The sequence below is a fragment of the Salvelinus namaycush genome, chromosome 33 (assembly GCF_016432855.1).
Source record: "Salvelinus namaycush isolate Seneca chromosome 33, SaNama_1.0, whole genome shotgun sequence".
Classification (NCBI taxonomy): domain Eukaryota; kingdom Metazoa; phylum Chordata; class Actinopteri; order Salmoniformes; family Salmonidae; genus Salvelinus; species Salvelinus namaycush.
Window position 1 is genome coordinate 27,638,293 of NC_052339.1, and position 12,513 is coordinate 27,650,805.

Here is a 12,513-nt window from a genome sequence, read left to right on the forward strand (position 1 = left end):
TCACATGCTTATCAGGAAAAAAAATCATAGATGTCTCAATAAGGTCCTTCATACAGTTGTATTCCTCAATTTTCATGAATTCTACAGCCCTTTCAAACCACGTCAACACGTGGACATGAACAAACACACAGGACAACATACAGCCAAACAGACACAGAACCCAATAGATGACAAAATGTATGAATGTCAAATACATTTTTTTTTAATTAAAAAATAAAAATGTTGCTGCGTTAGATACTTAATGAGACCTTTCCTGGGCAGGCAGGTAAAGCAGCCTTCATCAGCCTTTATAAGCATGCATCATCATCATCTCGGTCTCAAAAGCTGAGTGACGCTTTTGAACACATTTCTATCAAGTTCCTGCAATTCACAAAAAGGAGATAGCGGGAGAGAACATTTTTAAATAATTCTAACAGAACTGTTCAACAGATTTCTCGTGGAACCAAGATGCTTTTCTAAGGTTGATGAAAGTAGGCTATGCTACTTCTGGCAAGAATGTCATACCCACAAAGGGTTAACTGTAATTTAATGAATATGTGGATGTGAGAAAATAAACCTGTTAACCAACGACTTGGAGGCTTTCTCCCTCAGAAGTGATGCTGTGATGGCTACAACAGTATTACTGACGAAAGCCTCCTCCAAAAATGATTTCGAAATGATAGAAAATGTTAAATATGCATGGTTTTGATCAATATAGATGCAATACATAGGACTATACTGTAGGCTAGCTATTGCTTTATACTGTTGGTCTCGTCAATGGGGTCCTTTTCACTAAGGTGTTTTTCGTGTTTAATTAAACCCATAGGCTAATAATATAAACACATTTTGATAATTTACCATGTTTTACGACAATATCATGAACCGGTTTTCCGGCCACTCTAATTATTGAAGAAAGAATTTGATTTCATTGTTTAAAAATTAACACATTTACGATCATAATTTGCAGTGTGCAAGTGTAGCTATAGGGACAATTTTGCCACAGGTGAATCTAATTTGTGAACCGCTTGAAAAGACGCCCCTGCAAGACCATAATCAATCAAAATAAATAAATAATGTTGTAATCATTGTTATTCCTATTTGTTAAAGACAGCAATTCTAATTCATTATTGTTTTCGAAGTATTTTTTGGGGAGGGAAATATGATTTTTTTAATATGTGTGGAGGCATTCGATCATTTGCATATAATAACAAACACTAACATCTAAAGATGTTGATAACATTAGAATTTTGATCAATTAAAATTGAACTTTCACAGTTATGATATATTTCACTTAAACTGCCTTATTTACGGTTATGCAATGTAATAGCTAAAAACGCCCTTCAATAACAAATGGCACGCTTGGTTGTTTGATCTACAAACAGTGACAGATACAATCTATTCATTTATATTGTGTCGTGTGCTTTGCCATTTGTAGGTAAATATAACAACAACTGTTAAGCGATAGCCTAATGAATACACCACTTAGGCCTTCTGTGAGAAGGGAATGTACTCAATGAATAATGGACAGCAAATATGTTTAGATTTCACTTGAAGGAAAATAATAATCGATTTTTTGTTGTTGCATGAAATCGTATACAGTAACGTAGCCTATGTTTTGATCAGCCTCGTAACAGTGCCAATTTGGCGAATGGAAACATGCAAACCCCTGACATGCTTCAAATGTAATATAATGTCGGGAAAAAAATCCAAACTATGGCCATGCCTGATCAGATTCCCGAATAAAGAAAAGTGAATAACATTCCACTATAAAACAAAAAGGTAAATTCGTAAAGACATGGGTCTAGCCTAAGAAAATATATCCGCTGAAACATGAAATTCGTTAACATTGCCGCAGGACTGATGCTTTGTTTGTTGTTAATGTGCAGCCCCGGTAGTTTTGATGTTTACACGTCAGTGCGGCTTAAGGTTTACATACAACAACTCCTAATGATCCTAGATAGATCACTTGACACCTGTCACTGTAGGCTACTTGTGTAACCGTTGAATGTGGTTATTTCACATTCAGATTACTCACATAAATGTTTGCTGATTTAAGAGCTAATCGTTCATCCTAACCAACAGGTTTGACATTTACAACACAGAAACGTTTCCTGTCAGAACTGCAAGCATAATCGAAATAGGCCTATTCCCATTGTTTTCCGGTTTCAACGTTTCAACGTTTATTCGCCACGTGCACAGGATACAACAGGCTTAAAACGATACAGTGAAATTCTTACCTTGGGAGCTCTTTCCCAACAATGCAGTGATAATACTACTATTACTACTACTAATAATAACAATAATACAAATATAGATAGTAATAATAATAGAAAGTCTAATACAACAATTAAAATAAGCGTAAAACCCACACAAGAACCACGAGGGATAAAGAAACGTTTGTCAGCGGCCTTGTGTAATTTCATGACGTCTAAGTGTATTCAAGATCAACATAGATAGATATAGGTTACAGCATAGTTAATTGCTTTTGGTGTTTCATACATACACAGTGCTTGGAAGGAATGCTCGGGGAAACCGCCACGCAGTAGGATAAGTGGAGGTCAGTGCCACGGATCAGGTGAACTGAAAGCGCACAGTGCTCAGCCTCAACAGAGCTGAGGCTAGACATATTTCCTAGTCCTGCCTCCTCCTCCTTTACATAGACGAGACAGCGTTAACCTGTCGTCATTCACCTTGCTACTCCCGTGGCTTCGCGTAACACTACTTAGGACGCAAGGGAGCATTGGATTAAGACCGATAAAAGACAGGGGATACAAGGTGCGCGGCTAGGGGACGCTACCTGTAGGCCTATTGATGATTCCTGCTATGAGTCAAGTTCAAAAATCGTCAAATTGAGAGAATCTTACAAGATGGCAAAGTCCTCGGAACAGTTTGATGACCCGGACTGTGTTTGTTCCTTCGGTATGAAGTTAACGTGGGATATCAACGACCCAAAACTGCCTCAGGTATGTCAAAATCTCTCATATGACAGTTTACGCTATGCTTTAGACTATAGGCTATTCAATGATAGATATTTACATTTCCAAAGTATATATCACTTGATACTCTATTAAATCAAAATATGTCAAGGTTGAATCGAAATAAATCATTGTTTCAATTTGTAGCCTAAAGATATACAAAGTTCAGGATAAATTAGTTTGCACTCAGATTGTCATGATTTGCCTAATATGCTTCCACAACTCAGCTATCAGATATTCATTTGCGCTTTGTGGCCATATCTTCGGGTCTCTCCACAATCAAAACGTATTGCAGCAAGCCAGGTATATTCTAATCATTGGCCTGTACCTTTCGTGTGTAGCCTTATTATCCATTTAGAAAGCACTTTAAAGTAAGGAATGTATATTTCCCCCTAATTCTGACAGGACCCAAAGCAGTTTGACGCTTTTCAGGAGTGGACGGATGGTTATGTGCGTTACATCTACAATGGCGAGGACAAGAACGCACAGCGCCACCTGAGCGGATGGGCTATGCGGAACACCAACAACCACAACTGTCAGATTCTCAAGAAGTCCTGCCTGGGCGTCGTAGTCTGCGGTCGAAACTGCACGCTGGCCGACGGAAGAAAACTCCAGCTCAGACCGGCGATTTGCGACAAAGCACGACAAAAACAACAAAGTGAGTAAATGCATTATGCACATCTGTATTGCACGGTGTACACTTGCCGACGCGTCTCATCGGAAAAAGGATGAAAACATGATGTCTTTTTAACATTAACAATGCAGCTGTTGATGCTGTATCAAATCATTCACAATGATAGCCTACTTACTGGGCCTGTCGACGACGTAGACTGTTGTTGAGAATATAACCCCACTCTGGAACGAGATATTCAACTTTTCATCTGGTCTAAACACTTGGTAGGCTTCATGTGACTCCTTCATTCAGTCATCACCTTGACACACTATAGAAAATGTGACACTTTGTGCTTCATCATAATAATAATATCCTCACTTATGTGGTAGTAATAAAAACGAAGTTGGCTAAAGTCGAGAATAGCCCACAGGAGCAGCCAAAATGTATGGAAATAATTATTGGTTGTGTTTTGAAAAAGCAATTAGGTTCTTAATGTGCTCAGACTATAATGATCATAATAACATAATACACAGCTTTATATACAGAACACCTAGTTAAACAACTTCAATTAAACAATATTGTTGGTCTGACTGAAAAAAATACACGTTTTTAATTTAAAATAATGTTTATTTTATAATTTTTTATAATAAAAAAAAAAAATCATTTCCTTAAATCATTGTTTCACTTGTGACCACTCCCCACACTATGATCTTCCTCTCACATCCAGAAAAGTATAATAGTTAATAAATAAATGTACAATACCTGAATACAAAAGTTGCTTTTATACTATCAGCCCAGAGGGAAGCCAAATGCAAAATCAAATGAAGCATTTCTTCTGGAGTGAATAAGTTGTAATATGGCCTTGTTAAACATTGTGTGGTTGTTTAAAACTGTGTGTTTGTTTAAAACGGTGTGGTTGTTTAAAACGGTGTGTTTGTTTAAAACGGTGTGTTTGTTTAAAACTGTGTGTTTGTTTAAAACTGTGTGTTTGTTTAAAACTGTGTGGTTGTTTAAAACTGTGTGGTTGTTTAAAACTGTGTGGTTGTTTAAAACTGTGTGGTTGTTTAAAACGGTGTGTTTGTTTAAAACGGTGTGGTTGTTTAAAACTGTGTGGTTGTTTAAAACTGTGTGGTTGTTTAAAACTGTGTGGTTGTTTAAAACTGTGTGGTTGTTTAAAACTGTGTGGTTGTTTAAAACTGTGTGGTTGTTTAAAACGGTGTGTTTGTTTAAAACGGTGTGGTTGTTTAAAACGGTGTGGTTGTTTAAAACTGTGTGTTTGTTTAAAACTGTGTGTTTGTTTAAAACTGTGGTTGTTTAAAACTGTGTGGTTGTTTAAAACTGTGTGGTTGTTTAAAACTGTGTGGTTGTTTAAAACTGTGTGGTTGTTTAAAACTGTGTGGTTGTTTAAAACGGTGTGGTTGTTTAAAACTGTGTGGTTGTTTAAAACTGTGTGGTTGTTTAAAACTGTGTGGTTGTTTAAAACTGTGTGGTTGTTTAAAACTGTGTGGTTGTTTAAAACGGTGTGGTTGTTTAAAACGGTGTGGTTGTTAAAAACGGTGTGGTTGTTTAAAACTGTGTGGTTGTTTAAAACGGTGTGGTTGTGTGTACTGGTGGTTTTTCTCCAGAGAAGCTGTGCCCCAGCTGTAACTCTGCCCTGGAGCTGATGCCATGTAGAGGACACAGTGGTTACCCCGTCACCAACTTCTGGAGAATAGATGGAAAAGTCATATTCTTCCAGGTGTGTGGGCTCATATTCTCAACAGATTCTGGTAACACTTTATTTAACGGTCTTCTTTCCTCATAAACCATTAATAACCTGTTTGTTGATCATCATATATAAAGCATTTATTACCTACGAAGACCATGTACAATAGCTGTTTTCTACTTACTTCATGTGATGGTTAACATACTATAGATGTTTAGTGGTTTATAAGCAAACCTTCAAGTAAAGTGTTAAGGTTTCAGTTTAAAGAAAAATTGACAATGAATTAGCAATTAGCGTGAGTTCATAAATTTGATGCTTGATTAATAATCTGAAGGCAATATCTGAAGGCAAATAATTTGAATTCACGATAAAGTAGAAAAAAAGACACCGTTTTTTTGGTTATGAGCTTCGGTGCAAAAAAAATCCAAGTGTGTGACCAAAGATTTTCTAAATTATTTCAAGAAAGTAACAATCGTAGTATGTGTTGATGTGATTGCAGGCCAAGGGAGTCCATGACCATGCCAGACCTGAGAGTAAGTCTGAGACGGAAGCCCGGAGAAGTGCAGTGAAGAGGAAAATGTCCTCTCCACACTTCTCCCAGAAGAGGAGGCTGGTAGAGTCAGATGTAAGAACATTTACCCTCCATGGTCACATACAGTTGAAGTCGGAAGTTTACATACACTTAGGTTGGAGTCACTAACTCGTTTTTCAACCACTCTACAAATGTCTCATTAACAAACTATAGTTTTGGCAAGTCGGTTAGGACATCTACATTGTGCATGACACAAGTCATTTTTAAAGATACAGAAGTATCTATATCCACAGTAAAACGAGTCCTCTATCGACATAACCTGAAAGGCTGCTCAGCAAGGAAGAAGCCACTGCTCCAAAACTGCCATAAAAAAGCCAGACTACGGTTTGCAACTGCACATGTGGACAAAGATTGTACTTCTTGGAGAAATGTCCTCTGGTCTGATGAAACAAAAATAGAACTGTTTGGCCATAATGATCATTCATTCTACTATTATTGTGACATTTGACATTCTTAAAATAAAGTGATAATCCTAACTGACCTAAAACAGGGAATTTTTTACTAGGATTAAATGTCAGAATTGTGAAAAACTGAGTTTAAATGTATTTGGCTAAGGTGCATGTAAACTTCAGACTTCAACTGTATGTACTCTGAATTATGTCTACCTGCTTAGCCAGAGGTGGATGGTTCCTCTCAATTGTTTTCCTATAGGAAGATTTGTCTTGCCACTGTTGCCTTTGCATTCTGTGTAAGCCCTGTGCACCTACAAGGAGATTGAAAGTAAAGAATTTACAAAAATACACAGATGCCATTTCTTCCCTTAGATGCAGTGGACTTGACTAGCGTATCACTAATATGTACTGTTGTGTACTGTTACTTGTTCAGACTGGGAGATACCATGACCTGGGTGCTCCTTTCCCCAACCTGCATCAGCTGTCCTGCATGGAGGTCCCTGACCGCTTCAGCATCATCGCTGAGTCCAACTTCCCCTTCCAGAACCCTGAGCCCTACAAGACCCAGCAGTACCCGCCCTTCCAGAATCCTGAGCCCTACAAGTTTGCCTACGACTCCCATGCCACCCTGGGTGAGGCCCCCTCCACACTCCAGAAGCCGGCCAACCACCGTCTGTACATGCCCAGGCCTCCATGTAGCTACGACTTTGCTGTGCCTGGCTATTTAGGCTCTGGCTCCTACACAGCCCTCTACAAGGACCCCAGTAGTCACCAGGCAGAGGCCCCTGAGCCCAGCAAGGTGAGCTTAGGCCTGGGTACCAGCACCACCACACCCCACACTACCGGCACCCTCTCGGGCCATGACCGCAGCAGCTACGACACGCCCAGCAGCAAGCATCACGGCTGGAAGCAGATCCTGGGCAAGGGGACATACGGGGAGCGTGGTGAATATGGGCAGCTCCCTGGCAACGCCAACCACCACTACTACAACAGTGAGTATCCATGCAGGGCCCTGACGGGCCCAGTGCCAGCCACGCCCGCCTCCCTGCAGACCATTATCACCACCACCACCAAGGTGTCCTACCAGCCCTGTCCCAAGCCATCCGTGGTCAAATACGGCGATAACATGTACGACGTTAAGGGCCTGCCCAACTGCAGCTCCTTGCTCGAGGACACCTCGCCCTCCTCCTACTCTGATCTAAAGATTCCAGAAGATTCCGGGGTCATCAAATCGGCGCTGTCGTACCAACCGGAAACCCTGCCAGCCAAAATCGAGAGGGCAGAGAACTTTGACACTTACCGATACAGCAACTACGCGTCCAACAGCTATCCCGACAGGGTTTCTCATCCTCTTAGGTATGACGGAGTAGGGTACTAGTAGCTCACACCAACAGAGCAGAGAAGAGGGAGATATGACAGAGGAGTACATTTGATAGTTGTGCCCTGTATACAAATGGTCAGAAAGAACACTTGGAACAGACTTATTGACACCTTTTATCAGGTTTGTGAATATCTATTGTTATTTATATATTTGAGGTGTTCGAATGCATTTGGACTGCTAGTGATGACAGTCATCTAGGATATTCAAAACATTTCCCAATTTGCATTTAATGCATAAGGAATAGCCACAAATGAGTTATTATGCAGGTTGACCTTTATTGTCATGAGTCTTGCACTGGAGGTAGAACTGAGCTGTTTCTGCTAGATGGGCAGCTGCAAAGTCAAAATTAGCAATATCTTAAACATTCATGAAAACAAAAAAAATAGCTTTTTAGTCTTAAAGGGATACTTTGGGATTTTGGCAATGAGGCCATTTATCTACTTCCCCAAAGTCAGATTGACTCGTGGATAGCGTTTTTATGTCTCTGAGTCCAGTATGAAGAAAGTTTGAGGTAGTTTTGTGAGCTAATGCTAAATAGTATTAGCTCTTGACTGGAAGTCGATGGGTATCTGCACTCTAGGGTTAGCAGTGTGGTTAGGATTAATGTTAGGGTTAAAATCAGATTGTATGACTTTGTGGCTGTGCCAGCTAGTGACCACTCTGCAGAGCTGCCTCCAGTAAACGAGTCATCCCAATAAATGCCAACCTGCCGTTATTATTGCCTTTGGATAAAATAAAATAAATCAGTTTATTGTGTTTGTAGAACATGAATAGGTATTTTGTCTGTGTTACGTTATATTCCTATGGCACTGGAATAAATGTTGTATAGATTGGGATGAGCTACAAAAGCATAATGAATATGCTCTTGCTACCAGTGCAACTGTAGATACAGTCTTGAACTGTACAGTCTCTGAACATAATTATGTGACATTAAAATCCAATGAGCTCCAACTATAGATTTGACACATTCTAATGTTGTGGTTATGGCCTTTGTTTTGGTCCAATTATCATTCACCTCCAGCCCTTTGAAAGGGCCCCCCTCCATTTTGGGGTAGGGACGGGAGAGAGAGAGAGAGAGAGAGATGTCTTTGTCCCTCCCTTCGAGAATGCCGGTAACACACGCCGCTGACAGTATCTCTCCTCGCGGCCGGATCAGCAGGGAAGCGGCGCCGCTTCATTTCGTCGACTCCGCCGGGGAGTTTTCCTCTGATGTCACGTCCAGATTAACAAATTACTCACTATTATTGTAATGACAGAGGTGGTGTGAGCCATGAATCAGTTTGTCCATATGTGGAGGAGTAGGTAACACCAGAGGGGATTTGATCCTCTGTAGGGTAACTGTGTGCAGACAGGAGACATAACTGTACCTCTGTCAGACAGACAGAATACAGACTGATAAAGCTCTGTCTCAATATTGTGTGACGATTATGGAATTTTGGTTAACGATTAATTGTCACACAAATCGCCATGGTTCTTGTCATAATTGTCATTTTTGTTGAAAAATGTTTTGAGCTTGTAAAGCATCATAATGCATCTTTTAAAATGAGCCACGACATACCTAATGAATACAACACATCTCTGGTGACACCCCTGTCTCAAAAACAACTCGTTTGACCGCTTTGAACTATTGGAAACTAAGCTTCTTCTCCCGACCGTGCTGGTGTTGTGACGAACATCTCCCCCCTGCCAGAATCCACCCCCCCTTCGCGTGAACGCGCACGCACTCAATTCTTCATTGCTGAGACTTGCTTGCTAGTTGAGATTTCTGCTCTTCACTCCGTTTCAGTTTAGCCTGTTTAATATAACAAACATACATTAATTATTAATTTCGGTTGCCTATCCTGACATGACGATTGTTCTATAGAAAGTATTTGACTCTAGTGACAATTTTAAGGAAATTAGAAGGGGGGAGGGGGGGATTTCGGCAAGGCCATTTTCTTGCCTGCCGAAATTCTCCCCCCCTTCTATCTTGGGACTGCAAGGCCTGGCACACTTCAGAATCATTTTGGTAGCTCATGTTGACCAGTAGTGTGTGCCACAGAAAGTATTTGGGCAAGAAAATGGCCTTGCCGAAATCTCCCTCCCTTCTAATTTCCTTAATTTTGTCACTAGAGTCAAATACTTTCTGTGGCACACATCAGGGTCAAATACTTTCTATAGAACAAACTTCACGTCAGGATAGGCAACTGAAATGAATAATTAATGTATGTGTGTTATATCAAATCAAATCAAATTTTATTTGTCACATACACATGGTTAGCAGATGTTAATGCGAGTGTAGCGAAATGCTTGTGCTTCTAGTTCCGACAATGCAGTAATAACCAACAAGTAATCTAACCTAACAATTCCACAACTACTACCTTATACACACAAGTGTAAAGGGATAAAGAATATGTACATAAAGATATATGAATGAGTGATGGTACAGAACTGCATAGGCAAGATGCAGTAGATGGTATAGAGTACAGTATATACATATGAGATGAGTAATGTAGGGTATGTAAACATAAAGTGGCATAGTTTAAAGTGGCTAGTGATACATGTATTACATAAAGATGGCAAGATGCAGTAGATGATATAGAGTACAGTATATACATATACATATGAGATGAGTAATGTAGGGTATGTAAACATTATATTAAGTGGCATTGTTTAAAGTGGCTAGTGGTACATTTTTACATAATTTCCATCAATTCCCATTATTAAAGTGGGTGGAGTTGAGTCAGTATGTTGATATTAAACATACAGGAGGGAGTAAAATGTTGTCAAGCATCAAACATTTCAGAACAACTACTAGTCGAATAAGACACGGGAGAGATGCCAAATTTTGACAAAGAGATTTATTTATAGACTAATACACTTGTAACAAATAACCAAACCGAAAACTGCAGACATTACTAGTGCCTCCCCCTCGATCAAACCGCAATAAAAAAAAATGAAAGCTGACAGCTGCCTTGAAGGACACACATAAAACCTGCTTTCTGCTACTAAGATCAGTGAAATGTAGGTTAAACTGACAACGGAATGAAGAGCAGAAATCTCAACTAGCAAGCAGTCGCAGCAATGAAGAGTTGAGTGCGTGTGCGTTCACGAGAAGTGTGTGTGTGTGTGTGTGTGTGTGTGTGGGGGGGGGGGGGGGGGGGGGTCAAAATGAGTTTACCCAATTCATGTAAAAATGAAAAACTGCTTTTGGGTAAGCTATATCTACTTGAATATGACGATTATTATTTTAGTTCACATTTATTGTCCACAATTTTAAGTTACGTGATTATACAATAATTTTGCTCTTCAGCTCTACAGAAACCTATTACCTTGTGTTTCCTTACTTTTACAGAGACATAGCTACTTCTGGATAGTTGAGATGGGTGTGTAGGCATACAACTAAAATGCAGCGTTTTGACAGCAAAACCAATTTCATATACAACATGTTTGTAAAAACGTTGAAATGTAAGGTAGAGCACATGAGACTACAAGGCAGTATAGGTATAGTGACATGTATGTATTATCTTTAAAATTATACACTTGGCTGACGATAGTATGTTAGAATCATAGATGATAGTACAGTGCATGGTAGGCTATAGTGCTTTATACAACGGGTGGGTCTAATCCTGAATTCTGATTGGTTAAAAGAGCATTCCAGCCGGTGTCTATTCCACAAGTTACCACCAGCTAAATCTATGACGTTAAAATGCCTATTTACTCTGTTCCATCTGACTGTGCAATCCACTGTCTCATCAGCCCAGCCAGGCAAGTTATAAACTAGACTGTAAAAAGCACCTAGACATTATCTCACATTTATTTTAGACTAACATTTGGTTTTCAACAGCGGAGATTTGAGTGATTCATCAAACCTAACTTGTTTACCTGAAAGGATCTCGTTTACAATACCATTCCCCTCTGTATGGCATGGGTCGTGGCTTTATTCTCCAGGCCTGTTTGAGCTTGTAACTTTCTAGATCTTATCAAAGACTGAACTAAATTGGTAAGCAGATTGTAGGCCTACATAGTGGTGCTTGTTTCAGTGAGTGGTAGCACTATTTCAATGTCCAGTTTCAGCTGGTTTCTATATGGTAAACCTGGGAAGTATGAATTCTTTCTTCGAAGCATTGACTCAACTCACATTCACACTGGATGAAAAACAAGTGAAATCAATTTAGCTGCTGTTTAAACCCCACCATATAATCATCATCATATCAAGTTAACTTTCAACACTATCAATGGTTTGTATTGTAGTAAATGTAAAAACAATTTGTAATACAAAAAAAAAGGGTTCCAAAAGGGTTCTTAGGCTGTCCCCATTGGAGAACCCGTTTTGGTTCGAGGTAGAACCTTTTGGGTTCCAGGTAGAACCCCTTGGGTTCCATGTAGTACTCTCTGTGGAAAGGGTTCTACATGGAATCCAAAAGGATTCTACCTGGAACCAAAAAGGGTTCTTCAAAGGGTTCTGCTATTGGGACAGTCAAATGACCCTTTGAGATTCTAGATTGCACCTTTTTTTCTAAGACTGTAGTGGTGGTGGTAACTAATAATAATTAAATTACCCTCATTAGTGAACATTCTAGAACAAGTGGATTCCAACCCACATAATACACACCTGCATGTCACTTTTACTCTTCACCCAAACACGGCAAACTTTGACCTCTAAGCCTCTCTGACCATTGATCCTTCTCTGCCATGAAACCTGTCTTGATTTCCACTGAGTTGTTGACTAAGCCTGTATCCTCCCCTTAGAAGGTACAGTACCACAGACCTACACTCAGGTCTGTAGCACTGGGTGTCTGATAGGTGTCTGATTAATGTTAGTGAATCTGCAGCCACCCCTATATTCCTCCCCCAGCCCTCATCCTACACCACCATACTTCAAGAGGATATGTTT

The 12,513-nt window shown here is 39.8% G+C and overlaps 1 protein-coding gene across 1 annotated transcript; it reads left to right on the forward strand.

The window, feature by feature from the left end:
* The first annotated feature begins 2,750 nt into the window (after nucleotides 1-2,750).
* LOC120028109 (chorion-specific transcription factor GCMb-like) lies at nucleotides 2,751-8,241 on the forward strand. The gene is made up of 5 exons (XM_038973286.1): nucleotides 2,751-2,942; nucleotides 3,360-3,612; nucleotides 5,193-5,305; nucleotides 5,772-5,897; nucleotides 6,690-8,241. Exons 1-5 carry the CDS (start codon nucleotides 2,847-2,849, stop codon nucleotides 7,632-7,634), a joined length of 1,533 nt encoding a protein of 510 aa, XP_038829214.1. The 5' UTR covers nucleotides 2,751-2,846; the 3' UTR covers nucleotides 7,635-8,241.
* The last annotated feature ends 4,272 nt before the right edge of the window (nucleotides 8,242-12,513 follow it).